This window comes from Prunus dulcis, chromosome 8 (assembly GCF_902201215.1).
Source record: "Prunus dulcis chromosome 8, ALMONDv2, whole genome shotgun sequence".
Taxonomy (NCBI): Eukaryota; Viridiplantae; Streptophyta; class Magnoliopsida; order Rosales; family Rosaceae; genus Prunus; species Prunus dulcis.
In genome coordinates this window covers 18,424,212-18,437,506 of record NC_047657.1, presented here as the reverse complement: position 1 = coordinate 18,437,506, position 13,295 = coordinate 18,424,212, and the positions used below count along the sequence as shown (strand labels likewise).

Here is a 13,295-nt window from a genome sequence, read left to right as displayed (position 1 = left end):
CCTCTTATGCTTGCATCTAATAATGTTTTGCTTCTTCTTCTACTTCTAGTGTTGTGACGTTTTCGTTTTTATTGGTTTTTTTTTTTGGTTTGGGCTGCCTTCATATTTGAGTTTACAAATCAGACAAATTATTGCCTAAGACTAACATTAGTAAAATTGTTCTTTTGTTTAGGGTTAGCTATATAGAACTCCCTAATCTATTACCAATTTTTCAAGTTTATACACTATTATGTATTAGTAATATTATTTTTGTTTGTCAATTCAATCTGTTATTTATACTACAAAATAGTTATTATGTACTAATTTTGTTTTTCATATTATTGTAAGAGAATTATTATTGTGATTTTCAACACACGTGAACGACTGATGCTATTTCGAAGCACATGAACAATTAACGCCCCACGTGAACGACTAATGCTATTACGACGCTCGTGAACGTTTGATGCTATAACCGAGCTCGCCAAGGCCCAAATAGCCAACCCGACTTTCAGTGAAACCCAAGGCCCAATCGTAAATAAACACTAAACCGAGCTTGCCTGCACTGAACACATTTAAAACCCCCTTCCCCAAAATTCTGTTTTATTCCTTCTACTCCTTGAATTTCTCCTCATTCTCTCTGAAAACGCAGCTTTTTACCCTAAACCCTAACAATGGTTTATATAACTTCCTGGGATGAATTCGTCGACCGATCCGTACAGCTTTTCCGTGCCGATCCCGAATCTGTACGTAACTTTCTTTTTCATATTCTCTGTTTGTCTTCCCAGAAAATCAAAGAAAAACGAGTAGAATTGCATAGTTTTTAAATATGTGTTTAACAAGCGCTCCCTACAAGCAAGAGCGAGTAAAAATTTTCGTTAGGCACAGTGCTCTAGTGGACTGGATGATTTATTTTCTTTCTTGGTTCCAGTCTTCCAGTGCATGAAAATCCTAATCTTCAATAGTCTGGTTGATTTTGTGTTCTTATGTTTTCGCAACAAAGAATTAATTGTTTTAAATACCTTCCAAACAAAGGATTAATTGGTCTGAATTATTTATTTGACTGGGATTTAACGATTTCTAATCATTCTGATGGATCTATTTTGTTGATGTAGACGCGATATGTGATGAAGTACAGGCATTGCGATGGGAAATTGGTTCTCAAAGTCACTGATAATAAAGAGGTACTAATTTATTTCCTTTTACTACTGTGTATTAACTTATCTGGGTAATCAGAGCTGGCTGAGCTGAGATTATTATTGATTTCACTTCATGAGAAAAACATTAATTTAGTACTTCTGTGTAACCCTATTCATTGTGTAGGAACTTCAATAAACTTTCGTTTGTTAAAAATTGAGTTTAATTACCGCAGTTCAGAAAGGTATAGGAAACAAGTAGCCTGTCATGTTAAGTATTCTCAGTTTTGTACTGTTAATGCTCTTTCTAGTGACAGATTAAGAGAACCTGTGGACTTATTTCTTAAAATGTTATATTTTGATCAATAATGTAAATATATCATATTCTGGTGGCTTTTTTATTAAAATTGTTTAGACTTTTTTTTTTCTTTGGGTAGTGATGTGGCAGGAGTACACTTATCACCCCTTTCTTTGATTTAGATGCTAAGTTCCTTCGCCTCTTTTTATTATTATTACACAAATCTCTTAATGTCACCTAATCCATTCCAAACTGTTGTCTTGTGTTTTCTTCACTGTTGAGCACATGAAATGATACTCGAACTGACCTAAGTAGGAAAACTTCATCGAATATAATAAAAAGTATGCATTTGAAGGACCCAATTTCATGCCAAATTGTTCCCAAATTGAATCTGAGAATGCCATTACTTGGAATATGGGGATTTGTCATGGTGATTCTTTTAGTTGCATAAAGCAATGTGTTTCCTTTTTCTTCTGTCTTCCCATATTTTTTACTCTACTTTTTGGGGTGGAGAAATCCTAATCACGGAAAGCTGGTGCAATAAGTCAGATGAGGCATCTGGCTGAATTTGACATGATTGCACTGTTCTTTGTGCATTTTCGGAATATGGAGTATATGTAGAACACAGACTAAAGCCCTGTAGTTCTATTTGGAAACCTGGATTGAAGCATCTTTTTGTGGCTTACTAGAAACTTGGGTGTTTTCTGTAAACTGAAGTTTTTAGATACAAGAAGACTGTTCCGTATCATTGATATCATCATCAACATTTGCCTGTTTTACTCATGTGATTGATCCTTTTTGCATTTTGCAGTGTCTGAAATTTAAAACAGATCAGGCACAGGATGCAAAGAAGATGGAAAAACTTAACAATGTATTCTTCACTTTGATGTCCAGGGGTCCAGGAGGTATTATCTTTATCCAAGCCTAATCTTAAACTTTTTAATATTTCTTCTGGAACATGGATGAAGTATTTCATTGTGTATTCATATTAGTTTAAATCCAGTTAGATTACTTGCTATGTGCCCTTTTCACTTGGTCCTACAACTGTAGGGCCCAATCCAATATACCAAAGACTAAGAAGTTAGATTACTTGCTATGTGTTTGAACTTGAGTGGCCTTTTACGAAAGGTCCTTCAAGGGGTAGGCACCTAGGCACCTTTCACTAATACGTAGGACCTTTGGAGAAGCTAAAAAGCTTGTTTCAAATGGCATGTGAAATGTAATGGAGAAGTTATTTTCTGCATGGAGTCTAGAGAATTAATGTTCTGGAATGATACAATGGTTGAAGCAGCATTGCCTTTCTTAAGCTGCTATTTGGGGCTCCCTATGGACCCCCCTTTGGAGCATCTGTTATGGTGCTGTAGTGTTTTATGTATAGCTTCCAGTTTGACCTTAATGTGAGTTTTACTAATTATTCTAACTAGAACTCTTTCTTTCTTTCTTTCTTTTTTCTCTTGCACAGCGGATCCTGCAGAAGTTACCGGGAAAGACCAGATGGATGCACAGCCAACCAAGAAAGGAAGGGGAAGGAAACAATAGTTTTTGTTGGCGTACAGTTAGAAATTTTTTTGGATTGATCTGTTAGGATCCAGGGATTTTATTACTTGAATGAATCTTCTACAACTACGAAATTTGTAACTACAAAAGTTGTCTTGAATTCTCATTCGCTAATTTTCGCTTTTGATTGCATTTTATAAACCAGGATTATTGGCGACGTTCACTTGCTTTATCTTGGTCAACATGTTCAACAGTTGAAAATAAATTTGTGGTAACACTGACTCCCTCAGGAGTTCAAACAAACAGAGGCCGTTATTGGGTAATAACTGGCCTGAACTATGTGATCACCTTGAGACTCCTTTGCTCTCTTTTTGTTTCTAATTTGTGGGTTTTGTTTTGGGCCTCAATAAAATGATCTGTGTGAATATATTTTTTGGGTCAATGATCTGTGTGATTTAGGTTATAAAATTTTGGGACAAAATCCAAATGGCATATAGATCTCAATGATTGACTGGGGACTGCAGTCAGCTATGTTACTATGTACATTGCTCGTGACTGGTAAGAGAGGCATTTTCCTTCGTGGTTTTAATGCTCAATCATAGCCTAGGGGGAGCAAAAACTGCAGCCCACAGTATATTTCCAGTTACCAAATAAATCAAACTGGGCTGGCAGCAGCAAATGCTAGGCTAGCAGATAGCCCACACAACAACACATCACAACTCCTTGGCTCAAACGAAGCTAGACAAGCTTTACTGTGAAGAGACGTACGCACTTTCTGCTCCAAAAATACCACAAATGTTAAAAAGAATTCAAGGCTACTCCATCTACAAACAAATTGGAGATGCATATGAATATGGAGAAACACTTCCACATCTCTATTTCATTGTCTCGTTTTCTTTATCGCTTTTGATATGTGATATGAGAAAAGAGAGAGAAACATTACGGCAATAAAACGGAAATAGATAAGTTTTTGTCGTGAATATAAGAAGGAAGAGCTCTCTAGACAACCAAAGATAATGTTTTTGCCTTTGGCATTCTAATGATAGCCGTACAGTCTTACCAGATCCCAAGACACTCTTTGCCTTTTTTTTTACTTTATCCTGTTAGCCCATTAAAAAAGGTTAAAGTGTTAAATCCATGTTCCACAAAAGCTTGTGAAGCTGAGCTCAAGCTCTGTGCCTTTCATTTGCCCCTAAGAAAGATAGTATCTGTAATAAGAGAACAAAATAAAGCCGGAGCACTTGGAGCTTGGGAAAATATTCTTCAATCAAATTAAAGAGACAGATGGATACTGTCACACTGGGACAGAATGTCTAGGAGGAGGACAAAGTGAATTAATGTTATCTTTATGAACAGGGTTCCTTCCAATGAGGACCATTTTGTGCTTTGCTTCCATCCACAAACATTTAAAAAAATAATAATAATAGTCTTTTCTGTCTCTCTTTAATGTGGGTTTTGCTCATGCAGGCACTAACCTGAAAACATGCAAGCTTGGGGCGGGGGGGTTGATGAAATCATTACGTTGTAGAAGTGTGAGTGAGAAGGGAAGAAGGAAGAATAAAAGGGTAATAAAGAAGCTTTTGTGATTCCTTAAAAGATAGTTTTAAAAATTCAATCCCACGTATGCGTGGGTTGAATCAATTAACCATAAATATATGCTCGTTTCTTTCAATCAATTAGACTATTGTCTTGCTAAATAAGGAAAATTCAATCGTCATTTTAGTTCTTTTGTAAACAATTAGGAAAAGAGGATCACGAAACTCCCATAATCCATATCAACGGAAGGAAAAACAGAACTGTTGAGAACAATATTAATGCTCCAATGAAAAAAAGAGAAGAAAAAACTCGATAACCATAAAGAATAAGAGAAAAAAGCAAAAGATTTGATGTGTTTCGTGGCCGTACATTTTGGGTAAAGTTAACCTTTTGTTCCATAAAAAATCTGAATTGTTCCAAGTAAAACGTTGTAAAGTTTGAATTCGTGCACTTTGTGAAGGAAAAAAACCATGCTTTGATGCGCCTTTTCTTTTTCTACTTTTTATTACTCATAATTATGTTTTGATTCTATATAGAAATTAAATTAATAAAATAAAATATTCGTGTGTATTTCACTTTCATGTAGAAAAACTAGAGTGCTAATAAACGAACCCTAAAATTAACTGAGTACACCATACTATAAAAGTATATATTGAATTACTGATTTACCATAATATAAAATGACCAAAAAGGATATATGGAATTGTGAAACAAATATAATTTTAATAAGTACACTCTACTAACCATATTCAACCATAATCAAGAGATTGCTTGTCCTATTGTGTTTTTAACGAAAGAGGTGGTGATTGCAAGAAGTTGGAATTGCACAAAAAGTATCAACAGTTTTAGTAGAAGCATAAATCCATATTAAAAGTCAAAGATTTATAAACACTATTAAAAAAATCAAGTTGAAAATCAACTATAAAATAATGCTACAAATATTATGGTGTACCAGAGGTATTTTTAGTAGTTTTATAGGGTGTACTTAGTTAATTTTACATTTTAATTAAAATATTATGGTGTACTTATATTATAGGGTGTACTTAGTTAATTTTACATTTTAATTAAAATATCAGGGTGTACTTATATTATAGGGTGTACTCAATTAATTTAGGATTCGTTTAGCAGCACTCAAAAACTAACACTACCAAAAAAGACATTTTTGGTAACTAAAGTCTTTAGTCACCCCAACATTAGTCACCAAGACTGTTGCCATTTTTATTTTATTTTATTTAGTGAGAGAAAATTGGTTGGTTAATTGAAAGTACAACGAAGGGAAATTAAAATGATAATGTAACATACAATTTTAGTAATTCCTGTTGTAAATGTCCACTCTTCTTGTTTTTCTTTCTCTAGTAAGATTTGATTTTATGCTTTTTCTTTCCTTCATTTTATGTTGAAATTTCATCATCGGGAGATATGGTCTTCCTCCTTAAAAGGGAAAAGGATTTAAAACCCAAAAAGGACTGTGAATGTTGGTTTCCTCAGATCTATCAAAGCAATTGTAATTGTTTCCATCAAAATAAGAAAGAACCACATCATTATTGTTAGGGTTTCAAGTACAAATAGAACATGTATTCATCTCTCAAGGGCAGTCTGAAAATGATGCTCATGATGTCAACTAATTTGTATGAGTCCTAATTACTTTATCCTTATATGGAGGAGAGTATAACTAATTATGGTGCACTATTAACATCTCACTTAGTTATGGTACAAATCATCATTTAGAGATCATTTTTATTTTTATTTTAAAAAACAATCATATTGAATTTCATATTTGTCACGAGGAGGATTTGGATGACCGAACTATCTCCAATATGATTTTTTTTTTTTTTTTGCATGAACAATCTTCAAATTTTAATTTAGTAAATAAATGGTCACGATTGTAGCAATGTGATCAATATTACTTAATCACAGCGGGACAAAGAGGTGCACCGACCTAAGTATTATATTTTAACATTTTCTTATCACTAATTATGGTACACTATTAACATATCGCTTAAAATTTTGATCATAATAATTACATTATGATCACCATTAATTATGACAAATATGCATGATTGCAATATTATAAAACATGAATCATTATTAATAAGAAAAAATTGCATGGAATATATGAAACATATTAAACTGAATAATAATTATATAAGATACATTCGTTATAATATCAAAACATTTTCACGATTCATCATAATTAGGTATGTAAAAGTTCATAAAAAGAAAGGAAGAAAAAAAAACTATAATTAGGTATTAAATAATTAAATTGTGTTTTATTTAATATGTATTAATTAATTGGAAGTGGGCTGATTACGCCAATTAGAGAGGGGGTAAAGTCAACGGTGCTAGGATCGTGGACCCCATGCGGTGTCAGGCACCGAACTAACAGTGTTTCCACGGCGCAAGATAGAAAATGAGAGAGTCGGGCAGTCAAACAACACATTGGTTTACGTGTGAGACTTTAGGGATCAATTTTACGCGTGTCGACGTACGATTGGCCATCTTCGGCAACGGCTATATTGGATGCTCTCGAGTGCTGGACTGTGCTTGGGCCCCACTTATTGACGGACGTTGGGATAAGCCGCGCAGACAGAGTAAAAAAAAAGACTTCAAAGCAAAGTAAAACAAGGAGCTTTGGCTGAGCCTTTTATTTTCTATAATAAATTTGTTTCTTATTTGACCCAAAGAAAATGTTTCTTATATTTTATTCTTTGATTTTTTTAGTTTTAATTCATCTCTGACTATTTGCTTTTTTGGTGTACCTTTAAAATTGAATCATGAAACTACGTTACTTCATGATCTTGAAATGGTAAAATTCAACACTTAAAGTGGTGCAACAATAAGAGGAGTGATATTTGTGAGGCACAAATAGCAATATCTAGCAAATATAATGGGGGTCATTAATATTGATTCTTAGTAACATTATATGTTATATAGAGTTTTGTTGCGCTATGCAGGTGCGATCAATTTTAAACCGTTGATACATGTTATTCACAGTCGTTACGCTGTATAAGTGCGAGTAATTTCTAACCGTTGATACTACTTGTTCACGACACATTTTGCATGTGAGTAGGTTCAAACAAGTGTCAATGAATTGCAGACTCATGAGGTATGCCTCATTTTTTTCACACCCAAAATCCAAATCTGCAGGTGCAGGTGCAGCAAAACATGCAAAGAGGCCAAAGCTCTGAACAAACCTCAACAACCTAATAACCGTATGACAACTCAACAAAGCGCACAGTTTTTTTTCTGGAACTGGAAGTTACAAAAGCTAAAGCTGAATTAGTGGGTCTGGTCTCTCAGGAAGGATAAAAAATTTGAAAGTTGAAAAATTGAAATTGGGTTGAAGGAGTTTTATACATGCAATACAAAATCAAATCTGAAAAAGTAAAAGCAAAAGTGAGAGAGAAAAAAACATCGTGTACACCGAAAAATCAAAGGCTCACTTTAACATTTTGTGGACGTCTGTGTAGAGAAGACTATTTCCCAAAAGAGAATAACAAAGGTCTTTGGTGGGACCCGCCTTCAAATCTGTGACATAGACGGCAGTTTCATTTTATTTCTGAGCTTTCCTGGTTCACTGTTTATTTAAATGCCTCTCTATTCTCTCTCTCATCTCTCTCCCCTATTAAATTTTTTGATTTCTATATCTCCCCTCATTCTCTCTCTCTGTTGAATTCTTTGGGTTTCTCCCTCTAGAAAGAAAGAGATTATATTATTAAATAAAGATGGGGGCTTTGTATTCTTATGGCAGAGTGAATTCTCAAGCGAAACAAAAGTCTTCTCATTCACACCCTTCAATCTCAAAAGCATGAATTGAGAATCTAGGGTTTGACAGCACCAAGTCCAACAAGGTCTGTTCTTTGGTTCTTTTCTTGCTCTATCACTCCAAATTTTGTCAATTTCTATGTTATAATGTCTTGATTTCTATCTGGGTTGTCCTCTTTATCAATCAATTTTCTTAGACCCAGTTGGTTCTGATCTCCTGCAGAAATTTCAATAGAAAAATCGTAGCTTGTTCGGTTAAAAATGGGATTTTGGCTATCTAGGTACTTGTTTTTGTCTGATGTGGATTGTTGAACATCCTATGACGTAAGTAGGCTTTCAGAGTTTTTGGTTTCTATGGTGTGTTTTGGTTAAATTTTTGGTATTTCAGAATTTAGGATAGGGGTTAGTTTTTGTTAGTTTGGTTGGGGGCTAAAATGGAGGACGTCGAAGAAGCTAACAAAGCAGCTGTTGAAAGCTGCCATAGAGTTCTAAGTCTTTTTTCTCAGCCCCAAGATCAAGTTCAGTATAGGAATTTGATGGTGGAAACTGGGAAGGCCGTGTCTAAGTTCAAAAAAGTTGTTTCCCTTCTCAATACTGGTTTAGGTCATGCAAGAGTTAGAAAGCGTAAGAAACTTCAAATTCCTTTTCCTGAAAGAATCCTCCTAGATAATCCCAATTGTATTACAGACTATCCATCCAAAACTCCTCACTTTATTCAGTCTAGCTTTCCTGAAAACCCAGTTCAAGATTTGGGTTTAAATGTTAAAAATTCCTTGTGTTTGGGAAACCCATCATTGGAATTAAGCACTAATGGGAAAAATCCGCTTCAACCGGCGCAACAAGCACCTCCAACACAGTATCATTTCCTTCAGCAACAACAGCAGCAACAGCAAGTGCAACAACAGCAACAGCAACAGCAGAGGTTGTTCCTTCAGCAGCAGCAGCAGATGAAACACCAAGCAGAAATGATGTACCGTAGGAGCAATAGTGGCATAAACCTGAATTTTGATAGCTCTAGCTGCACACCTACGATGTCATCTACAAGATCCTTCATTTCTTCCTTGAGCATTGATGGAAGTGTGGCTAACTTTGATGGTAATTCCTTCCATTTGATTGGGGCTCCTCTCTCTTCGGATCAGAATTCACAACATAAGAGGAAGTGTTCTGCAAGGGGAGACGATGGGAGTGTGAAATGTGGTAGCAGTGGTAGATGTCACTGCTCAAAGAAGAGGTGGGATTTATCTCCTTATGTTCTACTTGGTTCATCTAAACCTTGTCAACAAATATCTTGTAATGTTTCTCTTTCATGTCATGGAGGAGCAGTTCTATTTGTTTTTAACTGCTTTTTGTTAATTATGTTCTGTTGGCAGGAAACATAGAGTGAAAAGATCTATTAAGGTGCCTGCTATTAGTAACAAGCTTGCAGATATCCCTCCAGATGATTATTCATGGAGGAAGTATGGACAGAAGCCAATCAAAGGTTCTCCTCACCCTAGGTATAATATATTTCTGCACTTTGAAATGAGAACTTGATTGATTATGGTGCATAAAATTTTGTTTCAATGTTTTATATCTAATATGCAGAATTGCAGTATTTTAGTTAATCTTATTGATAGTTATGGGAATTTAGCTTGAAATGCAAAATAAGTTGATGAGCATGGTTGAATATTTATTTTTTGCGAATGTCAGTGTTGTTAACTCGTTTTATTTTACTTCTTCACATACACAGTAGAGGCATGCATTCCCCCATTTAAAAATCAGATAGTATGATTGACCAATTGGATTGTGATATCTTTGGTAATCAGCAAGTCATCTTGTGGGTTATCTGTTGTTAGTATTCTGCAAATTGATGCCACTGGATTGTTTTGTTAGATGTAATGTCTAGTAGGCTCCATTGGGAATATGGAATAGCCCGGGATTTACTGATTTTATCAAGTATGCTAATTATGACCTTCAATAGAAAAACATCTAGTGTCAAGTGGTTTGAAGTTACTCTCCTGGTTCATCTGTTGCTGAGAAGAGATGGTGGCCAAAAAAGTTCAGTTTCCTAGCAATCCTGCATGTTGCAATATGCATGTTTGGTTGTCAGATTCTATTTTCTTTTGTTCAAATTTTTATCCACTCTCACAGTTGAATGATGGTCAAGATTTGTTCAAAGAATCAATTTTGAGGATGATATGTGATTGATATTGTAATGTTTGTTGATGCACATCAACTTTATTCAATACTACTACACTTTTGAGTTTGTTCGATACTAGCATGCACTTTTGAGTTTATTCTATACTTTGCACTTTCAAATGTAGGGGTCAAGATTTGTTCAAAGAATAAAATTTTGAATATGACTTTAAGTGATATTTAATAATGCTTGTTGATGCACTTTTGAGTTTATTCGATACTACTATGTTTGTAGAAGATCATGGACTTTTAAGTTTAAAATTCTTAGGTACTTAATTAACTGTTGAACTCCTTTTAACTTTTGCAGGGGATACTATAAATGTAGTAGCATGAGAGGTTGTCCAGCAAGGAAGCATGTTGAGAGGTGCTTGGAAGAACCCTCTATGCTTATTGTTACCTATGAAGGTGAGCATAACCACCCAAGGATACCATCACAATCGACAACGACATGAAATTCATGGAGAGCCTCGCCAAGCCCAAGCCCAACAGTCAATTTATCAAACCCTCATCTATGTTCGGCTTGAGATGCTCCTGTACATATTTTGCATGGTTCAAGCATGACATACAGTCAGAGCAGTTATTTTGGCTTTGGGGAGTTAGCTCTACAAGCGTTTTGGCGTTCAGGCAAGCAGGCGTGAATCCCCAGGGAGGACTGAAAGAAGTCTGTAAAATTGGGTCATCCTTTAAGAACTCTCTTTCATGTTTTTTTTCTTCCTTTTTTAGGCAATCAATGCTTTAAACAATGTAGGGTTTTTGGAATTAATGAAATGCCTTTCATGTGGTACTTGTTTTCATTTACTTGTTTGCAGTACTTAGCAGTTGTTTATACTTTCTGGGTGGAAAGTGCAATCATGAGTGGTTTAGGCAAGTGGTCTTTGCAATTTGAGAGAGGGTGAAGTGGGCTTGAGGCAGATAGTTAAGGAAGGATGAATTAGAAGCCAAGTAACAAAGAGAGAGAGAGAGAGTAAATAATATTAATATATATGATTGTCCTTACCATTTACTGTTGCTTTCTGTCCTTGCCAATTACTGTTGCTTTCAGTTGTTGTGAAGAAAAGGGAAAAAAGAGATTAGGTGTGACCAATGAGGGGGAACAAAAGGCAGTCATTCAAAATCTTTTGAAATGTTATTATTCCTTCATTAGAAATTAGAATCCAATCCAGTGTGTTTTCTTTGGGTCCAATTCCAAACGTCCTTTAATCAAAAAAAGGAAAGAAAAAAAGGGAGGAAAATTCTGTTTGGCCTCCCAATGGCCTACTAATTGTTGGGATTTGAATGAATTATGAATCAATCAAGTTGGTAAAAAGGGCACACTGCCACTAGAAGTATACATTCATTCATGGATAGCTTTGGTTGGGATTCTTGGGACCTTGCAATAAAGAAGTGATCACATATGGCCAAGTACGCTACCAAAAAGTTATAGAATAAAAGACAATGTACCACAAAGAAATGATTGATGTTGCTGAGCTAAGCATGTCTTCTTCAAGCTAGTATTTTTGCTTGTGATATGGATTATCTCATTGTTTCAGCTTCTATATATATATATATATATATATATATATATATATATATAAAGAAATAGCGGGATTGAATGAAGGTCAATGGCGTGTTATAGCAGTCATGAGTGAGAAGATAGTCAACTAGATTGGATGAGGTTTTGGACTCTTCAATTGTTTTAGATGGTGTAATTAGTAATTGTAGTTGCTGCAACATTTTCCAAAACCTTTTTGATTAACGGGCGCTTAACCAACCAGAGGAAGACAGGCGGTCAACACACCAAAGTAATACATGATTACGCAAAGGTGTTGATTCTTGACAATCAACGAGCAGGCTAGGCTTTCTCAATCGTTTCGGTGAGAAGAAATGTTTCAAAAATATATTTATCTTCGATGGATACTGCTTGCCTCCTTTCAACCGCTAGAGATACTCCTTATAAAAAAGCCCGCCCAGGCCCATGCATGAACATCTGTCAACTCCCATCCAACCAAATTTTATAGTTAGTTATAACAAAAATATGGGCAGGGCTGAGGTAGGAATGTAACTTGTATCTAATTTCATGCGATGCCAAGCCAGTCTTTGTCTTGTGGATAGAAACTGTTGAGTTGGGCTTCAGTTATAGAGCTCACAACCCAAGCCCAAATTGTTTAGAATGAGATCGTCTTGCCAAGTTGTGTTAAGAATAAAAGTGCTATGAGCCTTGAAATACAAAGATAAATGGAACGGACCACCCAATACTCATGGAGGAATACTACTTGACCCGAAATAAGAAGTTTATGAAATTGAGTCATTGAGTGATTGATGTAGGAATGGCGTTTTCCAAGCAGTCGCCTAAGTACGTCGAATGCTTTTTGACGGATGAACAACTGACGCTAGTATAATTATTTTTTCTTTTGTATAGTGCACCAATGCAGTGGTAAGTAAGCGTAATTTCTCTAATTATATCATTAGCAATTGCCTGAATCTCAAGACGTTCTTCAAACTAAACATAAATTTTATTGAGATAGCTAAATCAAGAAGACTCTGCCCGGCGAGCACCTACATATGCCATATCAACTTGATTAACAACAGAACATCAAGTTGGACGATGATTTTAGCTGCCTTAACTTTTACCTACCCTTTGATTTTGTCAAGGGATTTTCATAGTAATTGCATATAAAAAATGGAAACAGATTTAATTAAATATCAGTTACAGTATCAGTAATCCATTTTTAATGAGTCAAATAAACACGTGCGTGGCAATTCTAGCACCAAACTAAGAAGTTATTTAATTAAAATTAGTTAATGCAAAAATAAAAAACGCAAGCTCACCATGGAAGTTGCAACAAATAATCCACTGAATCTAAAGCTCAGTGGTGCAGCGATGAAAACCATAGCAAACAGATTTAACAGTCGTTAATTAACTTTTTTTTAAC

The 13,295-nt window shown here is 35.2% G+C and overlaps 2 protein-coding genes across 3 annotated transcripts; both read left to right on the top strand.

Moving 5' to 3' along the window:
- Nucleotides 1–493: 493 nt before the first annotated feature.
- Nucleotides 494–3,254, top strand: LOC117638254 (signal recognition particle 9 kDa protein). Of its 2 annotated transcripts, XM_034373390.1 has the most exons (4): nucleotides 494–722; nucleotides 1,092–1,160; nucleotides 2,222–2,315; nucleotides 2,873–3,254. In XM_034373390.1, the coding sequence occupies exons 1-4, from the start codon at nucleotides 651–653 to the stop codon at nucleotides 2,947–2,949; spliced, it is 312 nt and encodes a 103-aa protein (XP_034229281.1). In that variant the 5' UTR covers nucleotides 494–650; the 3' UTR covers nucleotides 2,950–3,254. The 2 variants fall into 2 exon arrangements, with proteins under 2 accessions (XP_034229281.1, XP_034229282.1); XM_034373391.1 differs by lacking the exon at nucleotides 2,222–2,315 and having other exon boundaries at nucleotides 567–722.
- A 4,768-nt stretch (nucleotides 3,255–8,022) lies between these two features.
- On the top strand, nucleotides 8,023–11,181 carry LOC117637462 (probable WRKY transcription factor 21). Its single transcript, XM_034372354.1, has 3 exons — nucleotides 8,023–9,439; nucleotides 9,579–9,704; nucleotides 10,691–11,181. Exons 1-3 carry the CDS (start codon nucleotides 8,643–8,645, stop codon nucleotides 10,833–10,835), a joined length of 1,068 nt encoding a protein of 355 aa, XP_034228245.1. The 5' UTR covers nucleotides 8,023–8,642; the 3' UTR covers nucleotides 10,836–11,181.
- Nucleotides 11,182–13,295: the final 2,114 nt, after the last annotated feature.